Genomic DNA, 25483 nt, shown 5'->3' with positions numbered 1-25483 from the left:
TGCTCTGGCAGAATATCTCATGGAATCTATTGCGGCTTCTCCAATGAAATCCGCTGACAGTTTGAGCTCCTCTAAAGCATTTATAATGTTGTCTTTCGTTACATCCTCCTGAATGGCTACTTCAATGTTTTCTGTCCAAACTTTTACGGCATTAGACACTGAGGCTAAAACTACAGCCAGCCTGCAGGCTCCTCCAGCTAACTGGTAGGCTTTTTCTAAGTCTGAATCTATACACCTATCCAGAGGGTCTTTAAAGGAGGCCAAATCCTCCATAAGTAGGGTGATGTTTTTGGCTAAATGCACCACTGCCGCATCGACTACCGGAAGAGTGTCCAGGAAGGCTGCGTCCGACTCAGCTAGAGGGTACAATTTTTGGAGTCTATTTATAGAGAAGCATTTGTCCGTCCTTCTCTATTCCCCTTCTATTAGATCCTTTAATTCTTCTAAAAAGGGAAAAAAATAAATTTCTTTTTAGGAATGGAAAAAAAGACATTGCCTTTTTAAGTGGCTCTTCCACCTCCTCCCAACCGATGGCTTGCTTAACCGCCGAGACAAATGGTTGTACTAACGAAAAATTAAAGCCCGAGGGTTCTGATTAATCTGTGGAATCCTCTGAGTCAGCTCTGTCCCCTGTTGATAGGGGAGGCGGGGTTGAAGAGGCGCTTGCCGGGCACGTGGTTGACTGGCCCGGGGTAGTTATTTCTGAAGTGTGTGCCTGACCCCTAAGCGTGTCCTGCAGAGAGGGATTTGAATGAATTAGCTCAGCTAACTAGTCTAACCACTCTTTTTATCAAATCTGTAACTTGCAAATCTGTAACCTCTGCCTTTTCGTGATCCACGTAAAATTGAAAACAGTCTTTACAGATCAGTTTATCTGTCATCGGGGGTGCACCACACACCCTACATTCCCTTTTTCCCCATCTGGGAGGGCTAGCTGAACGATGCCTTTTGGGCATTGATCTTTCCATAGAATGATGGTGAGAGCTAGTTGAGTGGCTGGTGTATAGGGCTGAAATTAGAGTAACAGCGCAAGGCACTCTTTTAGTCTGGAAAAAAAAGAAAAAGAGAAAAATACTTAAGGTACGTGCCCTTACCTAAGAAAGCGAGGGTCTTGATCTAGCAGCAGCTGACTCATAATTGTAAGGGCAGGCAAGGGCAGAAAGGCGACTGGACAGGATACTAAAGAAAGCACATAAAACCTGATGAAGACTAAACTACAATAATATATATATATATATATATATATATATATATATATATATATATATATATATATATATATATATATATATCTTTTTTTTTATTTTTTTTAAAAAGCCTTAAAAAAAAAAAGTATCCCTTATATCCATAATTTTAACCCCCACCCCCCCCCCCTTTTTTTTAATAGAAAATAGCAAACCCCACAGTGCATAAGACTATCCCAGAACAAGACCTAGGTACAATGTATATAAGACTACATAAAGCCAATACTATACTCAAGTTCCTCCCCCACTCTCCATCTTTTTTTTTTTTTTTTTTACGTACTAGAGCGATCTTCAATACAGGCATAGGAGCACTCCCGAGGTAGGACCTGCTGCTGACAGAGCCTGCCTCCTACTGAGCCATTAGTGCTTTAATAGGAGAAGGGGGAGGAGAATCCTCCCGCCCCCTCCTCAGCTCCGCCCTCTGCCACCGAATGACAAACAAAACTAAACTCTGCCCTTAACTAAAATGGGGCCGAGCGCATCGGACACCCGCGAATGCGCAGAATGGCCGCGCTGCGCCTTCCGCCACACTGACAAAAGGAAAGCATAAACCCTTCCTCCTACGGCGGTGCGCACCCTAGCGCTTGCCAAAAAAACCCCAGGGAAGTCTAAACTAAGCAAAGCAGCCAGAAATATGACTAGCATGAAAGGAAATTTAGAAAGAAAAGGCTCAAAGCGAGCCCCTACCTGCCCCACAGAATTTTAGCTTTTCCTGCACGCAGTACTGTTACTCCAACTTAGGAAGTGGCTGCTGCCCCAAAGGACCCTCAGAAGGGGCTCCCCTCTTATAAGTGCTGTTAGCAATCCAAGACAGGGGACTGCATCTGGCAGAGGCCAGAACCCAGACGGAAGCTGCCCAAGGTAGAGGTAAGCTCACATACAGACATTGTCCATCAGGTATGAGGAAAAAAAGGAGAATGCTAAGGGGGTATGGTTGTCATTTTTATAAGCTATTAACTATCCTGAGGGGAGGACTCCGGGGGCGGAGCTTATCACAGGTATGCTGCCATGGAGGCACCAGGAAAATAATTTTAGCTGTTTGGACAGAGAACGTAACCTATAAATCCTGTTCACATTTTGTCAAGAATCTTGGATAAAATACAACTCTATTTCAAGATTGAAAAAACACAGTTTATTGTTAGTTAATAAGTTACAGCTTTTTCGATAAACTGAGCAAGCTTCACATCTTTTTTGGTCAACTTTCCACAGTCATGAGTAGTCAGAGTTATCTGAACCTGTATGAATAAAGCACACAAATCTGAATCAGTATTTATGTATAACATAGCAGTTAAAAACACATTGGGATTGATTTATTGAAGGAGTAGAACAAGTTCCCTTAGCTTAAAAGATGATACAAAGCTGGAATGTATGTATTCATCCAATCATATACAAACAAATATCCTCTCTAATTTTTTATTTTATTTTATATTTTATTTTTTGCATTTGATTGGTTGACTTAGTTTTACCTATTTCCCTTTCATTTACTAAGCTAAGTAAACATTTTCTTTTCTAAATGAACATCCTTTGCTTTGGCCTTTTGTTTTTATCACCTTTTGATCTCAGGGTGCCCTCTAATGCCGCGTACACACAATCGGAATTCCAGCCAGAAAAAGACAGATGAGAGATTTTCATCGTAAAATGTGACCATGTGTATGCTCCATCGGAATTTAGCTGTCTGAATTTATGCCAGCCAAAAATTGATAGCATTTCCAGACGTAAAAACTTTCTATCAGAAATTCCGATCATGTGTATGCAATTCCGACACGCCAAAAAATCACGCATGCTCAGATTCAACTACGAGACGGAAGCTATTGGCTACTGGCTATACAACTTCCTTTTTCTAGTCCCGTCGTAGGTGTTGTATGTCACCGCGTTCTAAACTATCGGAATTTGGTGTGACTGTGTGTAGGCAAAACAGCTTGAACGGAATTCCATCGGGAAAACCATCAGAGCTTTTTCCAACGAGAATTTCGATCGTGTGTACACGGCATTATAGTTGCAATATCTAAAGCTCTCAGTACATTACTGTGATGGTCACTGGTCTATCTGTGACATTTTTTATTTCTGAGTGACATATGAACTGCAGATTCAACGCCTCATAACAAAGGTATCATGACAGTTTGCAATATAGAAAAAACTGGTGTATGGGATGTGATCTGTCTGCTGGTAACCTGGAAGAAAACGCATATGGCTCTCTCTGCCTATGCAGTGAACACACCACTTGGGTAGAGTCTGCATATAGGCAACAGAAGCTCATTTCCCTGCCTATATGCCTGGCTACTACCTTTGGCAAATGCAAAGCTTACCGCTTTACTCTTTTCCAGGGAGCCAGGGCAAGCAGCTCCAGCTCTGCTGCTCTCTATGCCAGGTCTGGTGCAGATACGATATAAGGAACATGTTGCTCCTAATAACAAATACCTTATGTCCCCTTTGGTAATATGAAGCAGGATTTGCTTTTATGCCTGTGTCACGTCTTGTTATTTTCCCCATTTGTGAGCAATTGTGTGTCAGTGCCCCCTTCCACCACAGCGTGTGTGCAAATATGTATACAGTGGTGTGAAAAAGTGTTTGCCCCCTTCCTCATTTCCTGTTCCTTTGCATGTTTGTCACACTTAAGTGTTTCGGAACATCAAACCAATTTAAACAATAGTCAAGGACAACACAAGTAAACACAAAATGCAATTTGTAAATGAAGGTGTTTATTATTAAAGGTGAAAAAAAATCCAAACCATCATGGCCCTGTGTGAAAAAGTGATTGCCCCCCTTGTTAAAACATACTATAACTGTGGTTGTCCACACCTGAGTTCAATTTCTCTAGCCACACCCAGGCCTGATTATTGCCACACCTGTTCACAATCAAGGCATCACTTAAATAGGAGCTGCTTGACACAGTAAGGTCCACCAGAAGATCCTTAAGGCTAGGTTCACATTGCTGCGATGCGGGAACGCCGCGAATCCGCGGCGTTTTCCCGCATCGCATACCTCCCGCCGGCAGTTCACACTGCCCTATGCGGACGGCTGGGGGTGTCAATGTTATGTTAATGACACCCCCAGATCCGTCGGCATATCGCAGTGCGATCTGCCGACTCGCACAGGAATCGGATCGCATGGTGTGAACCCCCATGCAATCAGATTCCGTTGCGGACCCAAAAAAGGGTCCCGTGCGAGTTTGCTGCGGGACCGCTGCGAGTTCAGCCATACTATCTGTATGGCTGAACTCGCAGCGCTACGGAGATCGGATGTGATTTGCTGTGCGAATCACATCCGGTTCTCCCCCCGCAGCGGTGTGAACCCAGCATAAAAGCTACACATCATGCCGAGACCCAAAGAAATTCAGGAACAATTGAGAAAGAAAGTAATTGAGATCTATCAGTCTGGAAAGGGTTATAAAGCCATTTCCAAAGCTTTGGGAATCCAGCGAACCACAGTGAGAGCCATTATCCACAAATGGCGAAGACATGGAACAGTGGTGAACCTTCCCAGGAGTGGCCGGCCACCCAAAATTACCCCAAGAGCGCAGCGACGACTCATCCAAGAGGTCACAAAAGACCCCACAACAACGTCCAAGGAACTGCAGGCCTCACTTGCCTCAGTTAAGGTCAGTGTTCATGTCTCCACCATCAGGAAAAGACTGGGCAAAAATGGCCTGCATGGCAGAGTTCCAAGGAGAAAACCACTGCTGAGCAAAAAGAACATCAAAGCTCGTCTCAATTTCTCCACAACACATCTTGATGATCCCCAAGACTTTTGGGACAACATTCTGTGGACCGATGAGACAAAAGTGGAACTCTTTGGAAGGTGTGTGTCCAAGTATATCTGGCGTAGAAGGAACACTGCATTTCATAAAAAGAACATTATACCAACCGTAAAATATGGTGGTGGTAGTGTGATGGTCTGGGGCTGTTTTGCTGCTTCAGGACCTGGAAGACTTGCCGTGATAAAGGGAACTATGAATTCTGCTGTCTACCAAGAGATCCTGAAGGAAAATGTCCGACCATCTGTTCGTGTACTCAAGCTGAAACGAACTTGGGTTCTGCAGCAGGACAATGATCCTAAACACACCAGCAAGTCCACCACCGAATGGCTGAAGAAAAACAAAATGAAGACTTTGGAGTGGCCTAGCCAAAGTCCTGACCTGAATCCTATTGAGATGTTGTGGTGTGACCTTAAAAAGGCCGTTCATGCTCGAAAACCCTCTAATGTAACTGAATTAGGACAATTCTGCAAAGATGAGTGGGCCAAAATTCCTCCAGGACGCTGTAAAAGCCTCATTGCACGTTATCGCAAACGCTTGGTTGCAGTTGTTGCTGCTAAGGGTGGCCCAACCAGTTATTAGGTTTAGGGGGCAATCACTTTTTCACACAGGGCCATGATGGTTTGGATTTTTTTCACCTTTAATAATAAACACCTTAATTTACAAATTGCATTTTGTGTTTACTTGTGTTGTCCTTGACTATTGTTTAAATTGGTTTGATGTTCCGAAACACTTAAGTGTGACAAACATGCAAAGGAACAGGAAATGAGGAAGGGGGCAAACACTTTTTCACACCACTGTATATATATATATATATATATATATATATATATATATATATATATATATATATATATACACATACACACACACACACACACCTATACATAATATATATATATATATATATATATATATATATATATATATATATATATATATATATATATACATATACACACACACACATACATACATATATATACACACATATACACACACACATATATACACATACAAACACAGATGCATCTCAAAAATCATCAAAAAGTTAGTTTATTTCAGTAATTCAAAAAGTGAAACTCATATATTATATAGATTTATTACACACAGAGTGATATTTCAAGCATTTCTTTCTTTTAATTTTGATGATTATGATTACTTACAGCTAGTGAAAACCCAAAATTCAGTATCTCAGAAAATTTGATTATTAGATAAGACCAATAAAAAAAAGGATTTTTAATACAGAAATGTTGGCTTACTGAAAAGTATGTTCATGTGCCGTATAGCATGCACTCAGCACTTGGTTGGGGCTTCTTTGCATGAATTACTTCATCAGTGTGGCGTGACATGGGGACGATCAACCTGTGGCACTGCTGAGGTGTTATGGAAGCCTAGGTTGCTTTGATAGAAGCCTTCTCCTTGTTAGCATCATTGGCTTTGCTGGCCAATCAAGCACAGTGATACCATGATCATTAAACCAGGTGTGGGCAAGTGCCAAGTCATACTGGAAAATAATATTCGTATCTCCATAAATCTGCTCAGCAGAGGGAAGCATGAAGTGCTCTAGAATTTTCTGATAGAGGGCTGCACTGCTTTTGTACTTGATAAAACACAGTGTACCATGACATGGCTCCCCAAATCATCACTGACTGTGGAAACTTCCCATTGGACCTCCTGCAACTTGGATTCTGTGGCACTCTTTCTCCAGGCTCTGGGAGCTTGATTTCCAAATTAAATGCAAAATTTACTTTCTTCCAAAAAGAAGACTTTGGACCACTGAGCAACAGTCCAGTCCTTTTTCTCCTTAGCCCTGGCTTGACACAAGAGATGCAACAGTTGTAGCCCATGTCCTGGATATGTCTGCGTGTGGTGACTCTTGAGGCACTGACACCAGCCATAGTCCACTCCTTGTGAATCTCCCCCAAATTCATGAATGGCCTTTGCTTCACAATCCTCTCAAGGCTGCAGTTATCCCTGTTGCTTGTGCACCTTTTTCGACCGCACTTTTTCCTTCCATTCCTGTTTCCATTAATATACTTAAATACAGCACTATGAACAGCCAGCTTCTTTAGCAATGACATTTTCTGACTTACCCTCTTTGTGGAGGGTGTCAATAACTGTCTTCTGGACAACTGTCAAATCAGCAGTTTTCCCCATGTTTGTGTATTCTACTGAACTAGACTAGATAGGCCATTTAAGGGCTCAGGAAACCTTTACAGGTGTTTTTAGTTAATTAGCTGATTACAGTGCAACACAATGAGTCTTCAAAATTTAACTTTTTCACAATATTGAATTTTGAGTTTTCACTAGCTGTAAGCCATTATCAAAGTATATATACAGCATTTCACAAAACGTGAGTACACCTCTCACATTTTTGTAATTTTTTTTTTATATCTTTTCATGTGAAAACACTGAAGAAATGACACTTTGCTATAAAGTAGTGAGTGTACAGCTTGTATAAGTGTAACTTTGTTGTCCCCTCAAAATAACAAAACACAGCCATTAATGTCAAAACTGGTGGCAACAAAGTGTCAATATTTTGTGTGGCCACAATTATTTTCTAGCACTGCCTTAACCCTTTTGGGCATGGAGCTCACCAGAGCTTCAAAGGTTGCCAGTGAAGTCCATTTCCACTCCTCCATGATGACATCACGGAGCTGGTGTATGTTAGAGAGCTTGCACTCCTCCACCTTCAGTTTGAGGATGCCCCACAGATGCTCAATTGGGTTTAGGTCTGGAGACATGCTTGGCCAGTCCATCACCTTTACTCTCAGCTTCTATAGCAAGGCAGTGGTCGTCTTGGAGGTGTGTTTCGGGTTGGTATAATGTTTGAATACTGCCCTTTGGCCCAGTCTCCGAAGAGTGGGGATCATGCTCTGCTTCAGTATGTCACAGTACATGTTGGCATTCATGGTTCCCTCAATGAGCTGTAGCTCCCCAGGACTGGCAGAACTCATGCAGCCCCAGACCATAATACTCCCACCACCATGCCTGACTGAAGGCAAGACACACTTGTCTTTGTACTCCTGGTTGCCGCCACACACGCTTGACACCATCTGAACCAAATACGTTTATCTTGTTCTCATCAGACCACAGGACATGGTTCCAGCAATCCATATCCTTAGTCTGCTTGTCTTCAGCAAACTATTTGCAGGCTTTCTTGTGCATCATCTTTAGAAGAGGCTTCCTTCTGGGACGACAACCATGCAGACCAATGTGTGCGGCGTATGGTCTGAGCACTGACAGGATGACCCCTCATCCTCTGCAGCAATGCTGACAACACTCATATGTCTATTTCCCAAAGATAACCTTTGGATATGATGCTGAGCACGTGCACTCACCTTCTTTGGTCGACCATGGCAAGGCCTGTTCTGAGTGGATCCTGTCCTGTTAAACCACTGTATGGTCTTGGCCACCGTGCTACTGCTCAGTTTCAGGGTCTTTGCAATCTTACAGCTGTACACTCACTACTTTATAGCAAAGTGTCATTTCTTCTGTGTTTTCACATGAAAAGATATAATAAAATATTTACAAAAATGGTAGGGGTGTACTCACTTTTGTGAGATAGTGTATACATATATAGATATCTTCATTCCTTCTTACATCCACTTGGTAAAATTTTGTGAATGTATGGACCAAAGACCAAGTTGCGGCCTTGCAGATCGAGTTCGCCTTAAGGGGGAATCTTACCCCTTAAATCATAAGTTTGAATTATAACTTTCCGAATCCACTTAGCAAATGTCCTTTTTTAGGACCTTCTGGCAGAATAAATAAGACATCAGTCTTATGAATCTGAGCAGTTTTCTTTAAATAGATTTTCACTGCTCTCACTACATCAAGACAATGTAGTGATTTTTCTTTCCTGGAACATGCTTTTGGGAAAAACGATGGCAGGACAATATCTTCATTCAGATGAGAGCCTGAAACCACTTTTTGCAAAAAGCCTTGACGATGGCGTAACACCACTCTGTCCTTGTGAATAATCAAATATGGCTCTTTACAAGAAAGAGCAGCCAATTCTGAAACCCTCCTTGCTGAGGATATAGCAACCAAACATATCAGCTTCCTAGTCAGAAGGACTAAGGGAATATGCTGTAATGGTTCAAATGGCTGTTTTTGTAACAATGACAAAACTAAATTCAAGTCCCAAGGGGTTAAAGATGATTTAACTGGCGGATTAATCAGCATTACCCCTTGCATAAAACCCCAGACTAAAGAATGCATAGCATAAAACCGATAAGGCTGGGACTTGGCCCTTAATAGTATTTAGGGCCAACTTCATCTCTACACCCAATTGCAGAAATGATTCTGCCTATAATATATCACACCAGGAAACACAAACTTTCCAAACTCTATAAAATATACAAGCTCTGGAAACTGGTTTCCTTGCATTGATTAAAGTTGAGATAACAGACCTCGAAAGCCCACGCTTCTTCAGAATGTGGGTTTCCATAGCCAAGCCATTAAATTTAGCAATCGTAAAGTTGGATGGAATATCGGCCCCTGTGATAGCAGGTCTGGCCTTAGTGGGAGAGGCCAAGGACCTTTCACTGCCATTTTTACAATCTCTGCATACCATGACCTTCTGGGCTATGCTGGTGCTACCAGAATTACCGGCATTCTTTCCAGCTTGATCCTGCAAAGAAGTCAAGGCAGCAACTGAATCAGGGGAAAAGCGTAGATCACTGAAAACTGATTCCACAGGGTTACCAGTGCATCTGTTCCGTATGCAAGTGGACCCTTGTTCTGGACACAAAGTTGACTAACTTCATGTTGAATCTGGATGCTAGAAGATCTATGTCCGGAGTCCCCCATCTTTGGCAAGCTGCCCGAAACACTTCAGGGTGAAGAGACCATTCCCCTGGGGATAACTGCTGGGGACTTAGATAGTCCGCCTGCCAAATTTTCTACTCCTGGAATGCAAACTGCCGATAGGGATGGGATATTCCTTTCTGCCCAAGTTAGGATATGGTTCACCTCTCTCTGAGCTGAGAGACTCTTGGTGCCCCCTTGATGATTGAAATAGGCCACAGCCGTGGCATTGTTGGATTGAAATCCGGAGTGGACAATTCTTTAACTTGGAGGTCCAGGATTTCAGAGCCAGAAACACTGCCCGAATCTCTAGGATGTTGATGGGCAGGGCTCTTTCAAATTTTGACCAATGTCCCTGGACAGTTGTTTCCTCTAGTACAGCTCCCCAGCCTGAGAGGCTGGCATCTGTCGTTAATACTTTCCAGATTATTGGTCTGAAGGATTTCCCCTTCATCAAATTCTGGCTTCGTAACCACCAACTGAGGCTTTGAGACACTCTTGGGGACAGCCGCATTGGCAAGTCCAAAGCTTTGGTCTTGTTCCATGCAGAGAGGATTCAGTTTCGCAACAGTCTTGAATGGAACTGGGCATAGGAAACTGCTTCGAATGAAGCTACCATCTTTCCTAACAACCTCATGCAAAGGCGAATTGAAGGATTTGCTTTTGACCTGACCATCCATTTCAGCTCTTGTATGGAGCTGATCTTTGCTGGAGGCAAGAACACCCTTTTCTGGGCTGTATCTATGATCAGGCCTAAGTAATCCAGCCTTCTTACTGCTTTTAAGGAAGACTTCTCTAGGTTGAGGATCCAACCTTTCCAAGATCCAAGACTTTCCAGGTTAATGGTTGTAATGCGTACACTTTGCCTTAAGCGAGTCACTGACTGGTCTATTAACAATAGATCATCTAGGTACGCCAATGCTGTTATGCCCTGTGCCCTCAACCTGGCTAGTTGTGGGGCCAGTATTTTTGTGAATACCCGTGGTGCTGTGGCTAGCCTGAAGAGTAAGGCCGAGAACTGAAAGTGCCGTTGTTCCACTTAGAATCGCAGAAACCTTTGGGGAGCGGGAAATATAGGGACATGCAGATATGTGTCCCTGATCTCGATGGACGCCAGAAGGTCTCCGCCTTGTAGGGTGGAGACCACTGACCTGATCGACTCCTTTCGAAAGTAACAAATTTTTAGGAACCGATTTAGATTTTTTAGATCCAGAATGGGCCCGACATCTCCATTCAGTTTTGGTACCAGAAACAGGTTTGAATAGAAACCTAAACCTTGTTCTTCTGTGGGGATCTGTACGATTATGCCTTGAGTCAATAATCGGTCTAATGCTTGAAACAGAGATTGTCGTTTCCCTGGATCCTTGGGAACGTTTGATCTCAGAAAATGAGATGGTGGAAACTCCCGAAACTCTAGTTTGTATCCTAGAGTCACTGTGGAGAGAGCCAATCTGTCCTGCGGTTTCCCTCTGCCAGACTTCTGCGAAATGTAGAAGTCTTCCCCCCACCTTGGTGAGGGGAGACGCCTCTTCATGAAGAGGTCTTAGTATTCTGCTTTGTAGTCTTGTGGCTCCAGGTCTTCTTTGAACTTTGCAGCGGAGGTCCGCCGGAAGAAGAAGAAGGCGACAGCGACAAGACCGGGCCAGCGCTAGTAAAAGAGCTGTAAGAAGATAGCGGAGGCCCGTCAAGAAGAACCGAAGAGCGGGACAAAACCCCTGAAGACGGAAGAAGACCCCTGAAGTCGGAAAAAGACCCCCGGAAGGCGGCGGCGATGAAGAAGAAAGCCGGCCTCCTCCGCTCACAAAAGAGCGGCAAATGAGCAGAAGATAGCGGAGGAGCCCGGCGAGAAGACCCCCAAAGACGGAAGACGACCCCCGGAGCTGGCTAATAAAGTACTTGAAAAAACTGTGTTGTGTTTTTTTATTAACACTTTTTTCCCCCAGGTGAATGGGTAGGGGTACATCGTACCCCATAGTCATTCACATAGGGTGGGGGGCCAAAATCTGGGGGCCCCCTTCTTAAAGGAGGCTCCCAGATTCCAATAAGCCCCCCCGCCCGCAGACACCGACAACCAATGGCCAGGGTTGTCGGGAAGAGGCCCTTGTCCTCATCAACATGGGGACAAGGTGCTTTGGGGTGGGGGGGCTGCAGGGCCTCCTTCCTTAAGGGCACTGGTATGGCTCAGGAGGGGGGCGCTCGCTCGTCCCCACCCCCTTTTCTGACCGGCCAGGCTGCGTGCTCGGATAAGGGTCTGGTATGGACTTTGGGGGGACCCCCACGCCATTTTTTGCCGTAGGGGTTCCCCAGTAAATCCATACCAGGTGACGGGGCTAGCTAGGTGTCAATCTTGCCGATGGATGACGACATTGACTTCCTTGGCTAGTTCCGTCTACCTGGAGCCACATTCAAAATGAACAGACTTTACTCCGTGTGTGGGCAAGTCCGTTCATTTCAAAAGCCCGGCGGACTAGCACACAGATGGGTGTATTGTCTTCTGGACAATTTTGAGTCAAGGCTTCTTTCTGAGTCCACCGGACTTTTGGGAAGAAAAAGTGAGCCGAAGCCCACACACGGGCAGATTGTCCGCCGGATAGTGCGATCGTGTGTACATGGCATTAGAACTGTTCTATCTATTTAAACAATAGTAGGAAAAACAGTGGTAGCATAGAATGATATAATGCTAAACAATACGTTTTTCCTTTACTGCAAATGCCTGTGTAAACCCCTCACAAGCACAGGGCTTCTGTGTCCTGTGGCAGCCTTTCTTCAGCTGCTGTGATAGACACTGTTTCCCAGAGTATCAGCTTTAAGCTTTTTCAGGTGTGAGCCTGATTGTCTATGCGCCACACCCTTTCCTGCACTTTAGCAAGAGTCACTTCAGAGGGGCGGTAGGGGAGGGGGGAAGGGGATTTATACAGCTGATTTATCAGCCTCTTTAAACAGAACATGTATCCCTATCCACTCAGTTTCCCCATTTAGGGGGAGAGGAGACCCCCCCCCCCCGCCTCCAGCTGCTGAGACACACGCTGTATCAGCACAGATTTAAACAGGGTCTATACATTATTACTCCCTCTAGAGGCGTTTTTAAGGCATTTTACAATATAATTGAAAAAAGTTATAGGTGAACTTTGCAGTTCCTATGCTTTCCTCTGTCTGTTTACAGCAGTATCCTGCAGCGAGGATAATGTCAGATCCAAACTTCACCCATCACAGCGGGCAGCGTGGTTAAACCTTCAAAGACTGGGGCCCTTTTAATAGGGGTTCCACTCCTTTGGACCATGTATAGCACCCCTCAGGACATCTTTAGGTAATGTAGCAAGACCAAAAAGAGTCCTGATTCCTAGGGTCCAGGAGCATTAAAGGCAAAACTTCATTCTTCTATGCGAGGCCCGGGTACCATCCTGGAGCCGCAGTGGCGGGATGGATCCGGTTGTGGAGGCTTTTTAAATCCAGTATGGATCCCTCCTGGAGCTCCTCAGAGCACATCTTCACCTTTAGACACTGGCAAAAAAACTGGAAGGAGGAGGGGTTTTATAGGGGAGTCAACTTCCTGTATTGGGTGTGCCAGTGTCAACACCTAAAGATAGCTATAACCCACTAAGTAAATTCTTAAGGCTCTTTGTCCAATGATGTACAATAAAGAAACGGCTGTTTATGAGCTCCAGTGTGCATGGAGCCTTATTTATCACACATTATATATATATATATATATATATATATATATATATATATATATATATATATATATATATATATATATATATATATATACACATATACATACACACACGCACACGCACACGCCACATAAAAAAGTGCTGTAAAAAATTATTTGCCCCTTCCTGATTTTTTTTTTGCATAATTGTCACACTATACATTTTAATGTTACACAAAGAAAACCAGAGTAAATGCAAAATACAGTTATTAAATGATGATTTAATTTATTTAATTAATTTCATTAAGGGAATTAAGGGAAAAAAGCTGTCCAAACCTGCCGGGCCATATGTGAAAAAGTAATTGCCTCCTAAACCTAATAACTGGTTGTGTCACGCTTGGCTGCAACAACTGCAATCCAGTGTTTGAGATAACTGGCAATGAGTCTTTCAAATCGCTGTGGAGAAATTTTAGTAAACTCTTCTTTGCAGAATTGTTTTAATTCAGCCACATTGGAGGGTTTTTGAGCATGAATTGTTTGTTTAAGGTCATGCTAGGAAACACGATTCATCACTTCCTCTAGGTCTGTTCCCTCCCCCTACAGTAGGGAACACAGTTAACCCCTTGATTAACCCGTTAGTGTTAACCCCTTCCCTGCCAGTGACATTTTTTCAGTAATCAGTGCATTTTTAAAGCACTGATCGCTATAAATGCCAATGGTCCCAAAAATGTGTCAAAAGTGTCCGATGTGTCCGCCGTAATGTCGCAGTCCTGATAAAAATCGCACCTGCACACTGTGTACAAAGAACGGCGCACTTGTTGCATTGCAGGTTGCCATAGCGGCTGCAGAGGAAGTTCCCATCCTGTCGTTATGGCAACCTGTCAATCAAATAGAAAACCCAGAAGAAAGCATGCATACCACCTGCTCCTGGGATTGATGACATGTATATCCCAGGAACCAATAAGTGGCAGGATATGATGTACCTCGCCGCAGGGAGGGACAAAATAAATTATGATTTATAGTCATCTTAGCCCTTGTACACATGGTCGGACATTCCGATGGACAATGTCCGATAGGACCGTGTTGTCGGATAATCCGACAGTGTGTGGGCTCCATCAGACTGTTTCCGTCGGAGTATCTGACGGACCAAGTTTTCCAGCTGGGCTATAAAATTTCCCGACAACATGATCCGATCGGACTTTGTCCGATCATGTGTAGAGAATTCCGATCGGACAAAGTGCCACGCATGCTCAGATCAAATTCCTAGACCAAAGGCTACTAGCCTGAACGTAGTCCCGTCCTAACGAAATAACGTCATCACGTTAAGTACGATCGGATTTTCTGACAACTTTGTCCGACTGTGTGTAAGCAACAGTTTCGGACAAAATCCGACGGATTTGGTTGTTGGAATGTCCGACCGTGTGTACAAGGGCTTACAGATATCTTATAGGCTTTAAAAAAAAAATATTCATTGTAATGCGATCAGCAACACCAGTGGCCAAAGATCAAAAATAGGGAAGAACTCCACTTTTTAAAAATTACACATTTTCTTTTAATGTATAAAATTGATCAGAAGGGGATTTTTTTTTTCCAGAAAGAAATTAACTGGTATTTAACTCCATGTACTGCTAGTTCTGCTAGGTTTAAGGTGGCGAACAGTACATTATACTGTAACTGTAAACCAATCATAATGTGTTACATTTGTTGTACTTCACCTAAATGTAAACACCAAGTATTTTTGACAATTGATACTACCCAGCATTTCAACTCGTAAAAATACTGGCGAGTTGAAATGTTATAGAAGCAGAGGCTTTGCTGATCTTTAAAAACACTGTGCCACTGTATCTACTGCTAGAAGTTGTTCCAGTGCTGGAGTGTACAACTAAATATACTAATAGTACAGAGGTGACAAATCCATCCTGACAGATGACAATGATTACTATGCCATAATCTTTCAGAGTGGCAGCACAGAATCTTGCAACTCTGAACATAGCAAGTCTTAGCAGGAAGCCTTATTCCCATCTGAGCAACAAAACCCAGTAAAGTGATACCCTGAAAAAATGCAACATTGGTTTAACACTAAGGTGATGGAATATAAATGTAATGAATTACCTTGTTGTACACATTAAACCATTCTGGGTGGTGATTCATTTTCTCTGCTTGCAGGGCCACACGAGTCATAAATCCAAAGGCCTATAGAAAAAGAAACAAAAATAGTACGGACATTAGGCTAACATTGAGACACTGTTAATGGCAGAATTTCTGCCTGTTTGGCTTGTAGAAGTGACATGTACAGTTTTTTTCCACTGCGCTCAAGAGAGACATTTTGAACTGTGAATACAGTTATGCAATCTTTCTGTAAATGCCCTCCGGTGCTGAAGGTTAGTGTAAAATAAATACATCTCCCAGACAGTGCTGAAAGGCTTTAAAGCTATATTTATTATATTTATGACTTGCTGCATTATTATATTTACAAGGCACTCACCATCTTTTTTAAAAATACACACTAACTGGATAACATGCAGCTTGCTGTTATAAACAATTTCCAAGTTTTTCTTTTCTTTTTGAGCATGCTATTTTTGCCATTTTCATCCTTGCTTGCATTTCAGTGCTTCCTCCAGTCCCTTTGTAGCCTTTGCCTAGATGAGTGAACATAAACTACCCATGATTGTTCAAAACGGGCTTTCGGGTAGATGACAATGGCAAAATTAGTCTGCAAAATAAACTTCAGCACAGCAAATTCTTGTCTGCACCAGAAGCAAATATGACAAGTTATCAACTTACTAACTCTACACTAGCAACGCAGACAGATATGAAAAATGTTTGAAGTTAAGTAGCAGAACACTAGAACCGCTGTCAATTTTGTCTTTTGTTGTAGATTTCCCTGTTGCAGATTTTCCATCATATCTTGTCTGCTAAACTTGATCTCAGAATAGATATATAATGATTGAAGGGGATATTATCTGCTTGCATAGGCCAACATCCCAAAATTGTAAGAAAACACTATTTCCCCCTTGAGAAGATGGAACTTTGAAGGCACACAAACTTGTACAAGAGTATTATAAAAGTATTAAAGTTTTAATTGTATCAAAATTAACATACAGTAGAAAAACACAATGAAAAAATAGAATAGAAAGTGAGGGGAGATTTCTAATGGAACACCCGGAGAGCAGCAAGACTTGACATGGTTTGTAACCCTTCCCAACTCAATCCAAAACAAAGAATAACAACTTTGCCTGTATATACATTTAAATCAAAAACACTATTTTAGTTATTTCGGTTTATATTAATTTGAATGTTTGTCAATGTTATGTAAATATATGTAATATATTTTTTAAGCAAAACTTTGTCTACATTCTCCTTAAGGATTAAGTGATGCAATTCAAAAGTAGTGTATATCACATCCAGTTTTGTAGCATTGTAACTTTGACATATTGATGAGCTGTGGGTGTGTGGGGGTTGAGATGTTAGCCATCCAGGACACCGATGACGCCAACGCCTTTTCTTGTTCATCGTCTATGTTAATATGGTGATGTTTCTAGGCAACCAGGATCCTAGGTGTGGTTGATTCTAGCTTCAGGAAAATTTGTGTATAAAGAACTTGGACTTTTTAGGCACGACAAAACAGGGTGTACAAAAATATATTTTTATTTGTATTATATAAACACATATATTAAAATCCACATTGATAAAACAACCAGTTGATAAATTATTGCAACTGTATATAACCATAATTACATGGAATCTAGGAGGAGATAAAAATGTTCCATAGTAACATTAGATCCCAGATTGCGGTTATATTGCAGTGAAGCAATGTAAATTTGATCGTGCTCATGCTGATTCTAGCTTCAGGCACTTGCATGTACGCAGGGTTATGTTGTGTTTAAGCTAATATTCTGATGTTTAGTAGTATGGTCTCCTCTTATGGGCAGCAGGGCTATTATACCCTCATTATTAGTATATAGCCATTGGAAAAAGTGAGCAACATATTTGAACAGGCAAACAAACCTGATATTTATTCATTAGTCCCTACAAATAAAGGTGGTCTACTTAAACAAATGGCACATAAAATTGACATGGTGTAATTGTCCTAATAATCCAAAGTAATAAGAATGCAGATTGGAAATTTGGAAAAATTAAGTACCGTATATACTCGAGTATAAGCCGAGATTTTCAGCCTCTTTTTGAGGCTGAAAGTGCCCCCCTCGGCTTATACTCGAGTCATCGCCATCTGACTGCTCGATCAGCGTATCGAGCAGACAGACGGCGGACATACTACAATTCGAAAGCCGCGCCTCCGCCTCCGCCTGTGATAGGCGGAACACTGAATTTCCCAGCAGCCTGTGTTCCGCCTATCACGGACATCGTCTCATCCTCGTCCGTAGTACGAGGATGAGACGATGTCCGTGATAGGCGGAACACAGGCTGCTGGGAAATTCAGTGTTCCGCCTATCACAGGCGAAGGCGGAGGCGTGGCTTTTGAATTTTAGAAAGGCCGCCGAGGCGCCGACGAAGAGCGGCGATCCTGGCAAGGCACGGGACGGAGGCAAGGCAAGGCACGGCACGGGACGGGACGGAGGCAAGGCACGACACGGGACGGAGGCAAGGAGGCAAGGCACGGCACGGGACGGAGGCAAGGAGGCAAGGCACGGCACGGGACGGAGGCAAGGAGGCAAGGCACGGGACGGAGGCTCGGGACACAGGCTCGGGACACAGGTAGGCTGGACACACACACACACACACACACACACATGGACACACACACACAGGGATGGATGGATGGAGACACACACACACAGGGATGGATGGATGGATGGATGGAGACACACACACACAGGGATGGATGGATGGATGGAGACACACACACACAGGGATGGATGGATGGAGACACACACACACAGGGATGGATGGATGGATGGAGACACACACACACAGGGATGGATGGATGGATGGACACACACACACACAGGGATGGATGGATGGATGGACACACACACACACAGGGATGGATGGATGGATGGACACACACACACACAGGGATGGACGGACACACAGGGATGGACGGACACACAGGGACGGACACACACACAGGGATGGACAGGCATGTCTCACCCTCGGCTTATACACGAGTCAATAAGTTTGCCAGTTTTTTTGGGGGTAAATTGGGGGCCTCGGCTTATATTTGGGTCGGCCTATACTCGAGTATATACGGTATATCCCTACATTTACCACCATGTCAAAACCTTGAAATTAGAATCAGGTGATGCAGATTTGGTGCCAATGATTAGAACCTTTTTAGGGTGTATGTAGGCAGAACAGTCTTATTTAAATCTCCGGTATCTAGAGCTTTATGTTTTCCTTGCTATTGACATGCCAAAATCAAATAAGTTCTCTATGTCCCACAGAAAGGGTCTGGTTGCCTATGAGTCTGACAAGATTTTTTAAAATATTTTACTTGGCAATTGTTTCACTGAAAGGAACAAAAATCTACAGGTGGAGTGGATTTAAAAAACAAATAAAAAAATGGCTAATTTGCCCAGAGCTGGCCAGTGCATCAAATTCAACCCACAAGCTGATTGTTTCAAGCTAAAAAAGTCTACAGCCCCATACACACCATCAGATTTTCTGCTGATTTTTTCCTTCAGATTTACCAAAACCATATAATATGAGGTCAAACCTTAGCAGTTTCAATTTGTATGCAATAAGGCAGGCCCTTGCACTACATGGTTTTGGTAAATCTGAAGACAAAAATCAGCATAAAATCTGATAGTGTGTATGGGGTTTGACTCTTGCAACAGTTAAAGTGTACACATCTAAAATTAGAAAGAGACTGCACAAATTTAACCTACATAGGAAGCGTGTCTGGAAAAATCCTTTGCTGTCAAAAAAAGAGCATTGGAGCAAAAAAATTGTTTGGCCACAATAACAATAGTCAAGTAAACCAAATAAAACATTTCAAGAAAACCTTGCACAAACTGTAAAGTTTCTTATGAAGGTTATTGCTTGGGGTTGCTTTGCAGTTTCAGGGCCTAGACAGCTAGCAAGCATTGGATCATTCAACAATTCTGCCTCAATGAGCTTGATGAGAATAAAGCCATCTGTCCATAAGTTTTTTTTTTTAATCAAATCATTTTTATTTAATTTTACAATTTACAACAAAAAAAACCTCAAAACAAAGCATTCCCACCAAACAGCAATGACAAAAAAACAGACAGAAATCAAAACAAAAAGGATTGTATTTGCATTTGTATTTTAACTATTGCTTAAGACCTTTTATCACATCAAATTTAATAATTAATTTTTTTCTATATATGGTTAAGATCAATATACAACTAACACTTGTATTCAATTGAAATTCTACCCCCCTTAATGACATATATATGCATATACAGTTATCCCCCTCCAAAGATCCATCTTAATATTAACCTTCCTCAGCTTTGGTATGCTCAACTATTTACTCAGACAAGTTGGAGACTAGCCACCGTGGCCAAATTTTCAAAAAATGTTTAGGACTTCTCCTAAGTTTATATGTCAATTCCTCCTGTTTTAGATTAAGATTAATCACTTCGGATCATGGAGCTGGCAGAGAATTTGATATCCATTTTTGTAGTACAAGTTTACGGCTATATACAGTATCTCACAAAAGTGAGTACACCCTTCACATTTTGTAAATATTTTATTATATCTTTTTATGTGACAATACTGAAGAAATTACAGTTTGCTAAAATGTAAAGTAGTGAGTGTACAGCTTGTATAACAGTGTAAATTAGCTGTCCCCTCAAAATAACTCAACACACAGCCATTCATTTCTAAACCGCTGGCAACAAAAGTGAGTACACCCCTAAGTGAAAATGTCCAAATTAGGCCCAATTAGCCATTTTCCTTCCATGTGTCGTGTGACGCGTTAAAAGGTCTCAGGTGTGAATGGGGAGCAGGTGTATTAAATTTGATGTTATCGCTCTCACTCTCTCATAGTTGTTACTGGAAGTTCAACTTGGCACCTCATGGCAAAGAACTCTCTGAGGATCTGAAAAAAAAGAATTTCTGCTCTACAAAAAGATGACATATGCTATAAGAAGATTGCCAAGACCCTGAAACTGAGCAGCAACATGGTGACCAATACCATACACAGTTTAACAGGACAGGTTCCACTTAGAACAGGTCTCACTATGGTCGACCAAAGAAGTTCAGTGCACGTTCTCAGCGTCATATCCAGAGGTTGTCTTTGGGGAAAAAGACGTATGAGTGCTTCCAGCATTGCTGCATAGGCTGCAGGGGTGGGGGGGGGGGGGGGGTCAGACAGATCTTCATGGCTGTCATCCCAGAAGGAAGCCTCTTTTAAAGATGATGCACAAAAAAGCCCGCAAACAGTTTTCTGAAGACAAGCTGACTAAGGACATGGATTACTGGAACCATGTCCTGTGGTCTGATGAGAACAAAAGATAAACTTATTTGGCTCAGATGGTGTCAAGCATGTGTGGCGACAATCAGGTGGGGAGTACAAAGACAAGTGTGCCTTGCCTACAGTCAAGCATGGTGGTGGAAGTGTCATGGTCTGGGGCTGCATGAGTGCTACCGGCACTGAGGAGCTACAGTTCATTGAGGCAACCATAAATGCCAACATGTACTGTGACATACTGAAGCAGAGCATGAGCCCGACCCCAAACACACCTTCAAGGCGACCACTGCCTTGCTAAAGAAGCTGAGGGTAAAGGTGAAGGACTGGCCAAGAATGTCTCCACACTTAAACTCTATTGAGCATCTGTGGGGCATCCTCCAACGGAAGGTGGAGGAGCGCAAGGTTTCTAACATCTACCAGCTCCATGATGTCGTCCTGGACATTTTCACTTAGGGGTGAACTCACTTTTGTTGCCAGCGGTTTAGACATTAATGGCTGTGTGTTGAGTCATTTCACTTTTGTGAGATACTGTACATAGATCTTAACCACATCACATGCATTTCCCCTGGGAGAATGTGTGCCGACATAATCCCTAGCAATGCTATTTTTGGCTCAGGCTAAACCCGTGTAGAACATATGATATTTAAAGTATCAAATACACATTCCCAGTAGCGATGCAATTTGGGACATCGCCACAACATATGTAAAAGTTTACTCGTATCAATAGTGCACCTTGGGAAATTTGATGTAGTTGATTTATCCCAAGAATGTAGCTTTAAAGGAAGTGTAGTGGGCTCTATGAATAATGAATAACTGGGTCAGACACCGTGAGGAGGATAAGGATACTCCAAATAAGTTCTTCAAAGCTTGGTCCCAATTTATCATCACTAAGTCTCCAAATCCCTACGCCACCGTCCAATATTGTGTATTAGTTCTACCTGTCCTTTGTAGGAAAGAATATATATCCCCAATAATTCCCTGTTTGGAGTGTCTTATAGTTACTGCCACAGTTTAAATTAAAGATGGGTTATATTTTAGTAGAAAGGTCACAGCCTGATTCTGCAAAGCATGCCAAAACTGTAGATATTTTCCATGAGTCAAAATTTTCAAGTTTCCCTACCTCCGGTAGTTGCTAGTATTTCCATATGGACATATATTGGGTATATCCTTCATGAAAGGTATCTTGTTGGACAGTAGGTCAAATTTTATGAATTAAATGAAATGTAGTTAAACAATGTTTACTATAGAAGTGATAAGCTACTATTAACTGAACTGGTGGATCCACTGGAATTTGGGAAAATATAATTTGCTGTATGGGGTCCTCACGATCTATAACATTCCAACCATTTAATTGCTGAAAATGTTATTCCAAACAATACAGTCTGGCATTGGGAACAGCTAACCCTCCTTCATCCTTAGGCAATTGCAAAGTCCCTAGTCTAATCCGGGGATGTTTATATCTCCAGATAAGATCTCTAAACAAGGTATCTACTGATTAAGTTTTCTGGCCGCTTGTCTTTCAAACAGTATCTTCCCAGTAAGCATGCCAGATATGGGGTCAAGATATATAAGCTCTGTGATGGGGCCACAGGCTATACATATAGTTTTATGGTTTACGAGGGAAGAGATAGTCACGTAGAGCTGCCAAACTGCCCAGATTACATAGGAAGTGCTGGCAAGATTGTGTGGGACTTGGTGTCACCCTTATTCGAAAAGGGGTACCATTTGTATGTGGACAATTATTACACGAGCATGCCACTTTTTAGTCACTTGTTTGATCATCAGATTGGCGCATCTACGATCTAATTGCCGGGGGGCTTACGTTAATGGCTTGTAGACTCTCGTCTGCTTGAGAGAGCCTGCTTGAAGTGAAATAACTTTCTTGCTGTGAAGTGGGGAAGAGGGATAAGAATGTTTTCTTTCTGTCCTCCCTTCATGCAGGCACGATGGTCCAAACAGCGATTGCTGTTGTGGAGAAACCCCCCTGTGTCCACGAATATAACCAAAATATCAGAGGGGTGGACCTCAACGACCAGTTGTCGGCACCATACCTAGTTGCCCGTAAGGCCAGATGCTGGTACAAAAAAGTGTCTGTATACTTATTTCAATTGGCTTTGCTGAACGCTCATGTGCTTTACAGAGCTTTAGGACGGATTAGATCCTTCCTTAAATTCCAGGAAGAGATGGTCAGAGCCCTTCTGTTTCCAAACGGTGCGCCACCTCACCTTCCCAATCCAAATGCACTAAGCCGGGTGCATGAGAGGCATTTTCCTCCTGAGTACCCCTACCCAAGGAGCCCCCCGTTTTGAACGCTACCATATACTAGTGGAGTTTTAGCGTAGGTTACAGCACTGCACAGACTAGGACACACTTTCACAGGGTCTCCACAGATGCCATCGCATTTTGAGAGACCCGAACCTGGAACCGAACTGTTACAAATACAGTTACAAATAAAAGTAAAAATAAATAAAAAAACTTATATCTATCTATCTATATCTATATCTATATCTATATCTATATCTATATCTAATATATATATATATATATATATATATATATAATAAAATAGTTCTTTTATTGTTCCCCCTCTCTGTCTCTGTTGTTCTGCTCTTTTTTACTATATTCTATTCTGCAATGTTTTATTGTTATGTTTTATCATGTTTGCTTTTCAGGTATGCATACTTTACTGTTTACTGTGTTTTATTGTTAACCTTTTTTTGTTTTCAGATACGCCATTCAGCTGCAGTGCGTATTTATTTATTTTGACAGCAACGTTTGCTCCCATGATACATAAAGACTTGACTCCAGCGCTGTAGGAGGTGATTTCACCACCATAGTTAAAAAAAAATCATATATGCCGAAGCATGGGGACAGCAGGGGTAGATGTCCCATGCTTCGACATATATGCTCTTTTTTAAAAGCAAGCCTTTATGCTGCTTTTATAAGCAGTGGGAGGGAATGTCCCCCCTCCCACCATCTTCCATGGTTTTCTCTGGCCCTCCTGTCCCAACAGGGAACCTGAGAATGCAGCCGGTGGTTCCACCAGCTGACCATAGAGTTGATCAGAGACCAGAATGGCTCCAATCATCTCTATGGCCTAAGAAACCGGAAGCTATGAGCATTTCATGACTTAGATTTCACTGGATATAAACAGCGCCATTGGGAAATTGGGAAAGCATTTTATCACACAGATCTTGGTGTGGTCAGATGCTTTGAGGGCAGAGGAGAGATCTAGGGTCTAATAGACTCCATTAAAAAAAAAAAAAAAGAGAGCACATGTCACTACCTATTGCTATCATAGGGGATATTTATATTCCCTGAGATAACATTAAAAATGATAAAAAAAATTATAAAATAAAGGAACGGTTTAAAAATAAAATAAAAAAGCAAAATAATAATATAAAAAAAGCACCCCTGTCCCCCCTGCTCTCACGCAAAGGCAAATGCAAGTGTCAGTCTGGCGTAATATGTTAACAGCAATTGCACCATAAAGTGGTAACCTGTAAAGGCTTTTAAAAATGTATGTAGTTTGTCGCCGCTTTGTGTGCAATTTTAAAGCATGAATCGTGAAAGGACCTCTGCGCTACTATAGGTAACAAGTGCTTATATGAACGGAAATGCTGCAAAATAAAATAGTGATCACCAATCACATAAAATAGAAATAAAAATTGTGCAAACAATGCAGATAATAATGCGCATAACCTCTTAGTTAATAAATGTAGTCAAGCAGATGACATATGAAGTCTGTAAAAGCTGACTAAATATGTATAATAAAATAATATAAAGTGCTTGATGCAAAAAAGTGCTGACAGTCCATACAGTGCAAAACAGATCTAAAGTGCTAACAAAGTGCAAAAAATGGTGCCAACCAAAAATAGTTCAAAAATGACATCCAAGTGGGTGAATGTGCTCTTGCTGACGAGGTTCCCACTGCCAGACATTGATTGCAATACCACTGATGCGCTCACAGTGCTCTTACCTCATAGGCATTTAAAAAAAGCCTTGAATGAATGCCTTAGCCGTCTGCATTTGGCACAGTTGTATTATGGATCCAAGGGCCCGTACAAAGATGAGCGTCCACTACAAGTGTTGGATGAGTGTTTTTCTTCCTGTTAGCGTCTCAACTGGGAATGTTGTGACTCTTGGGGGGGTCTTCTTGGGGAGTGGTATGGTTGTTGTTGTTTCCTCCTCGCAGAGTGATCCCTTCGGCCTCAATTTGTATCTTAGTGCAGACTTCTGGGAAAATCAGTGAGCCAATCACACAAGCAGGAAATTATGTTTCTGGGGGTTGTCCAGGTAGCCATATTGCATTTTACAGAAAAATACAGATCTGGTTACTCTTTAGCAGTACTGCTGCTATAGGTACTGGCCCCTCAAACGAGCTCCTTGGCCACACACAGCTTTGGGCCCCTTGGACGCACACAGCTTCAAGCCCTTCAATGCACACAGCATCTATCTTCACATAGAGCCTCTCTTACTAGCAGCCACTGCTCCAACTCCACCCACCATTTTAATCTATAGGGCATTTGCTTTAAAAAAAATATATAATGTTTGGGAGTTGAAAGTAATTTTCTTGCAAAAAAAAAAATTAACCCATTTTGGAAAGTAGACACCCC

The 25483-nt window shown here is 42.2% G+C and overlaps 1 protein-coding gene across 2 annotated transcripts in view; it reads right to left on the bottom strand.

Moving 5' to 3' along the window:
• Positions 1-2353: 2353 nt before the first annotated feature.
• Positions 2354-25483, bottom strand: part of PCBD2 (pterin-4 alpha-carbinolamine dehydratase 2) — a 342895-nt gene continuing 319765 nt past the window's right edge. For both annotated transcript variants that reach the window (XM_077473972.1, XM_077473971.1), the window contains 2 exons: positions 15581-15661; positions 2354-2479 (listed from right to left, as the gene is read on the bottom strand). In XM_077473972.1, coding sequence (XP_077330098.1) covers positions 15594-15661 — 68 coding nt within the window. In that variant the 3' untranslated portion in view covers positions 2354-2479; positions 15581-15593. The remainder of the gene's footprint in view (positions 2480-15580; positions 15662-25483) is intronic.

Source organism: Lithobates pipiens, unplaced genomic scaffold, assembly GCF_037356315.1.
Source record: "Lithobates pipiens isolate NorthernLeopardFrog02 unplaced genomic scaffold, aLitPip1_a1.2 Scaffold_8, whole genome shotgun sequence".
NCBI lineage: Eukaryota > Metazoa > Chordata > Amphibia > Anura > Ranidae > Lithobates > Lithobates pipiens.
This window is presented reverse-complemented; position numbering and strand designations above follow the sequence as displayed.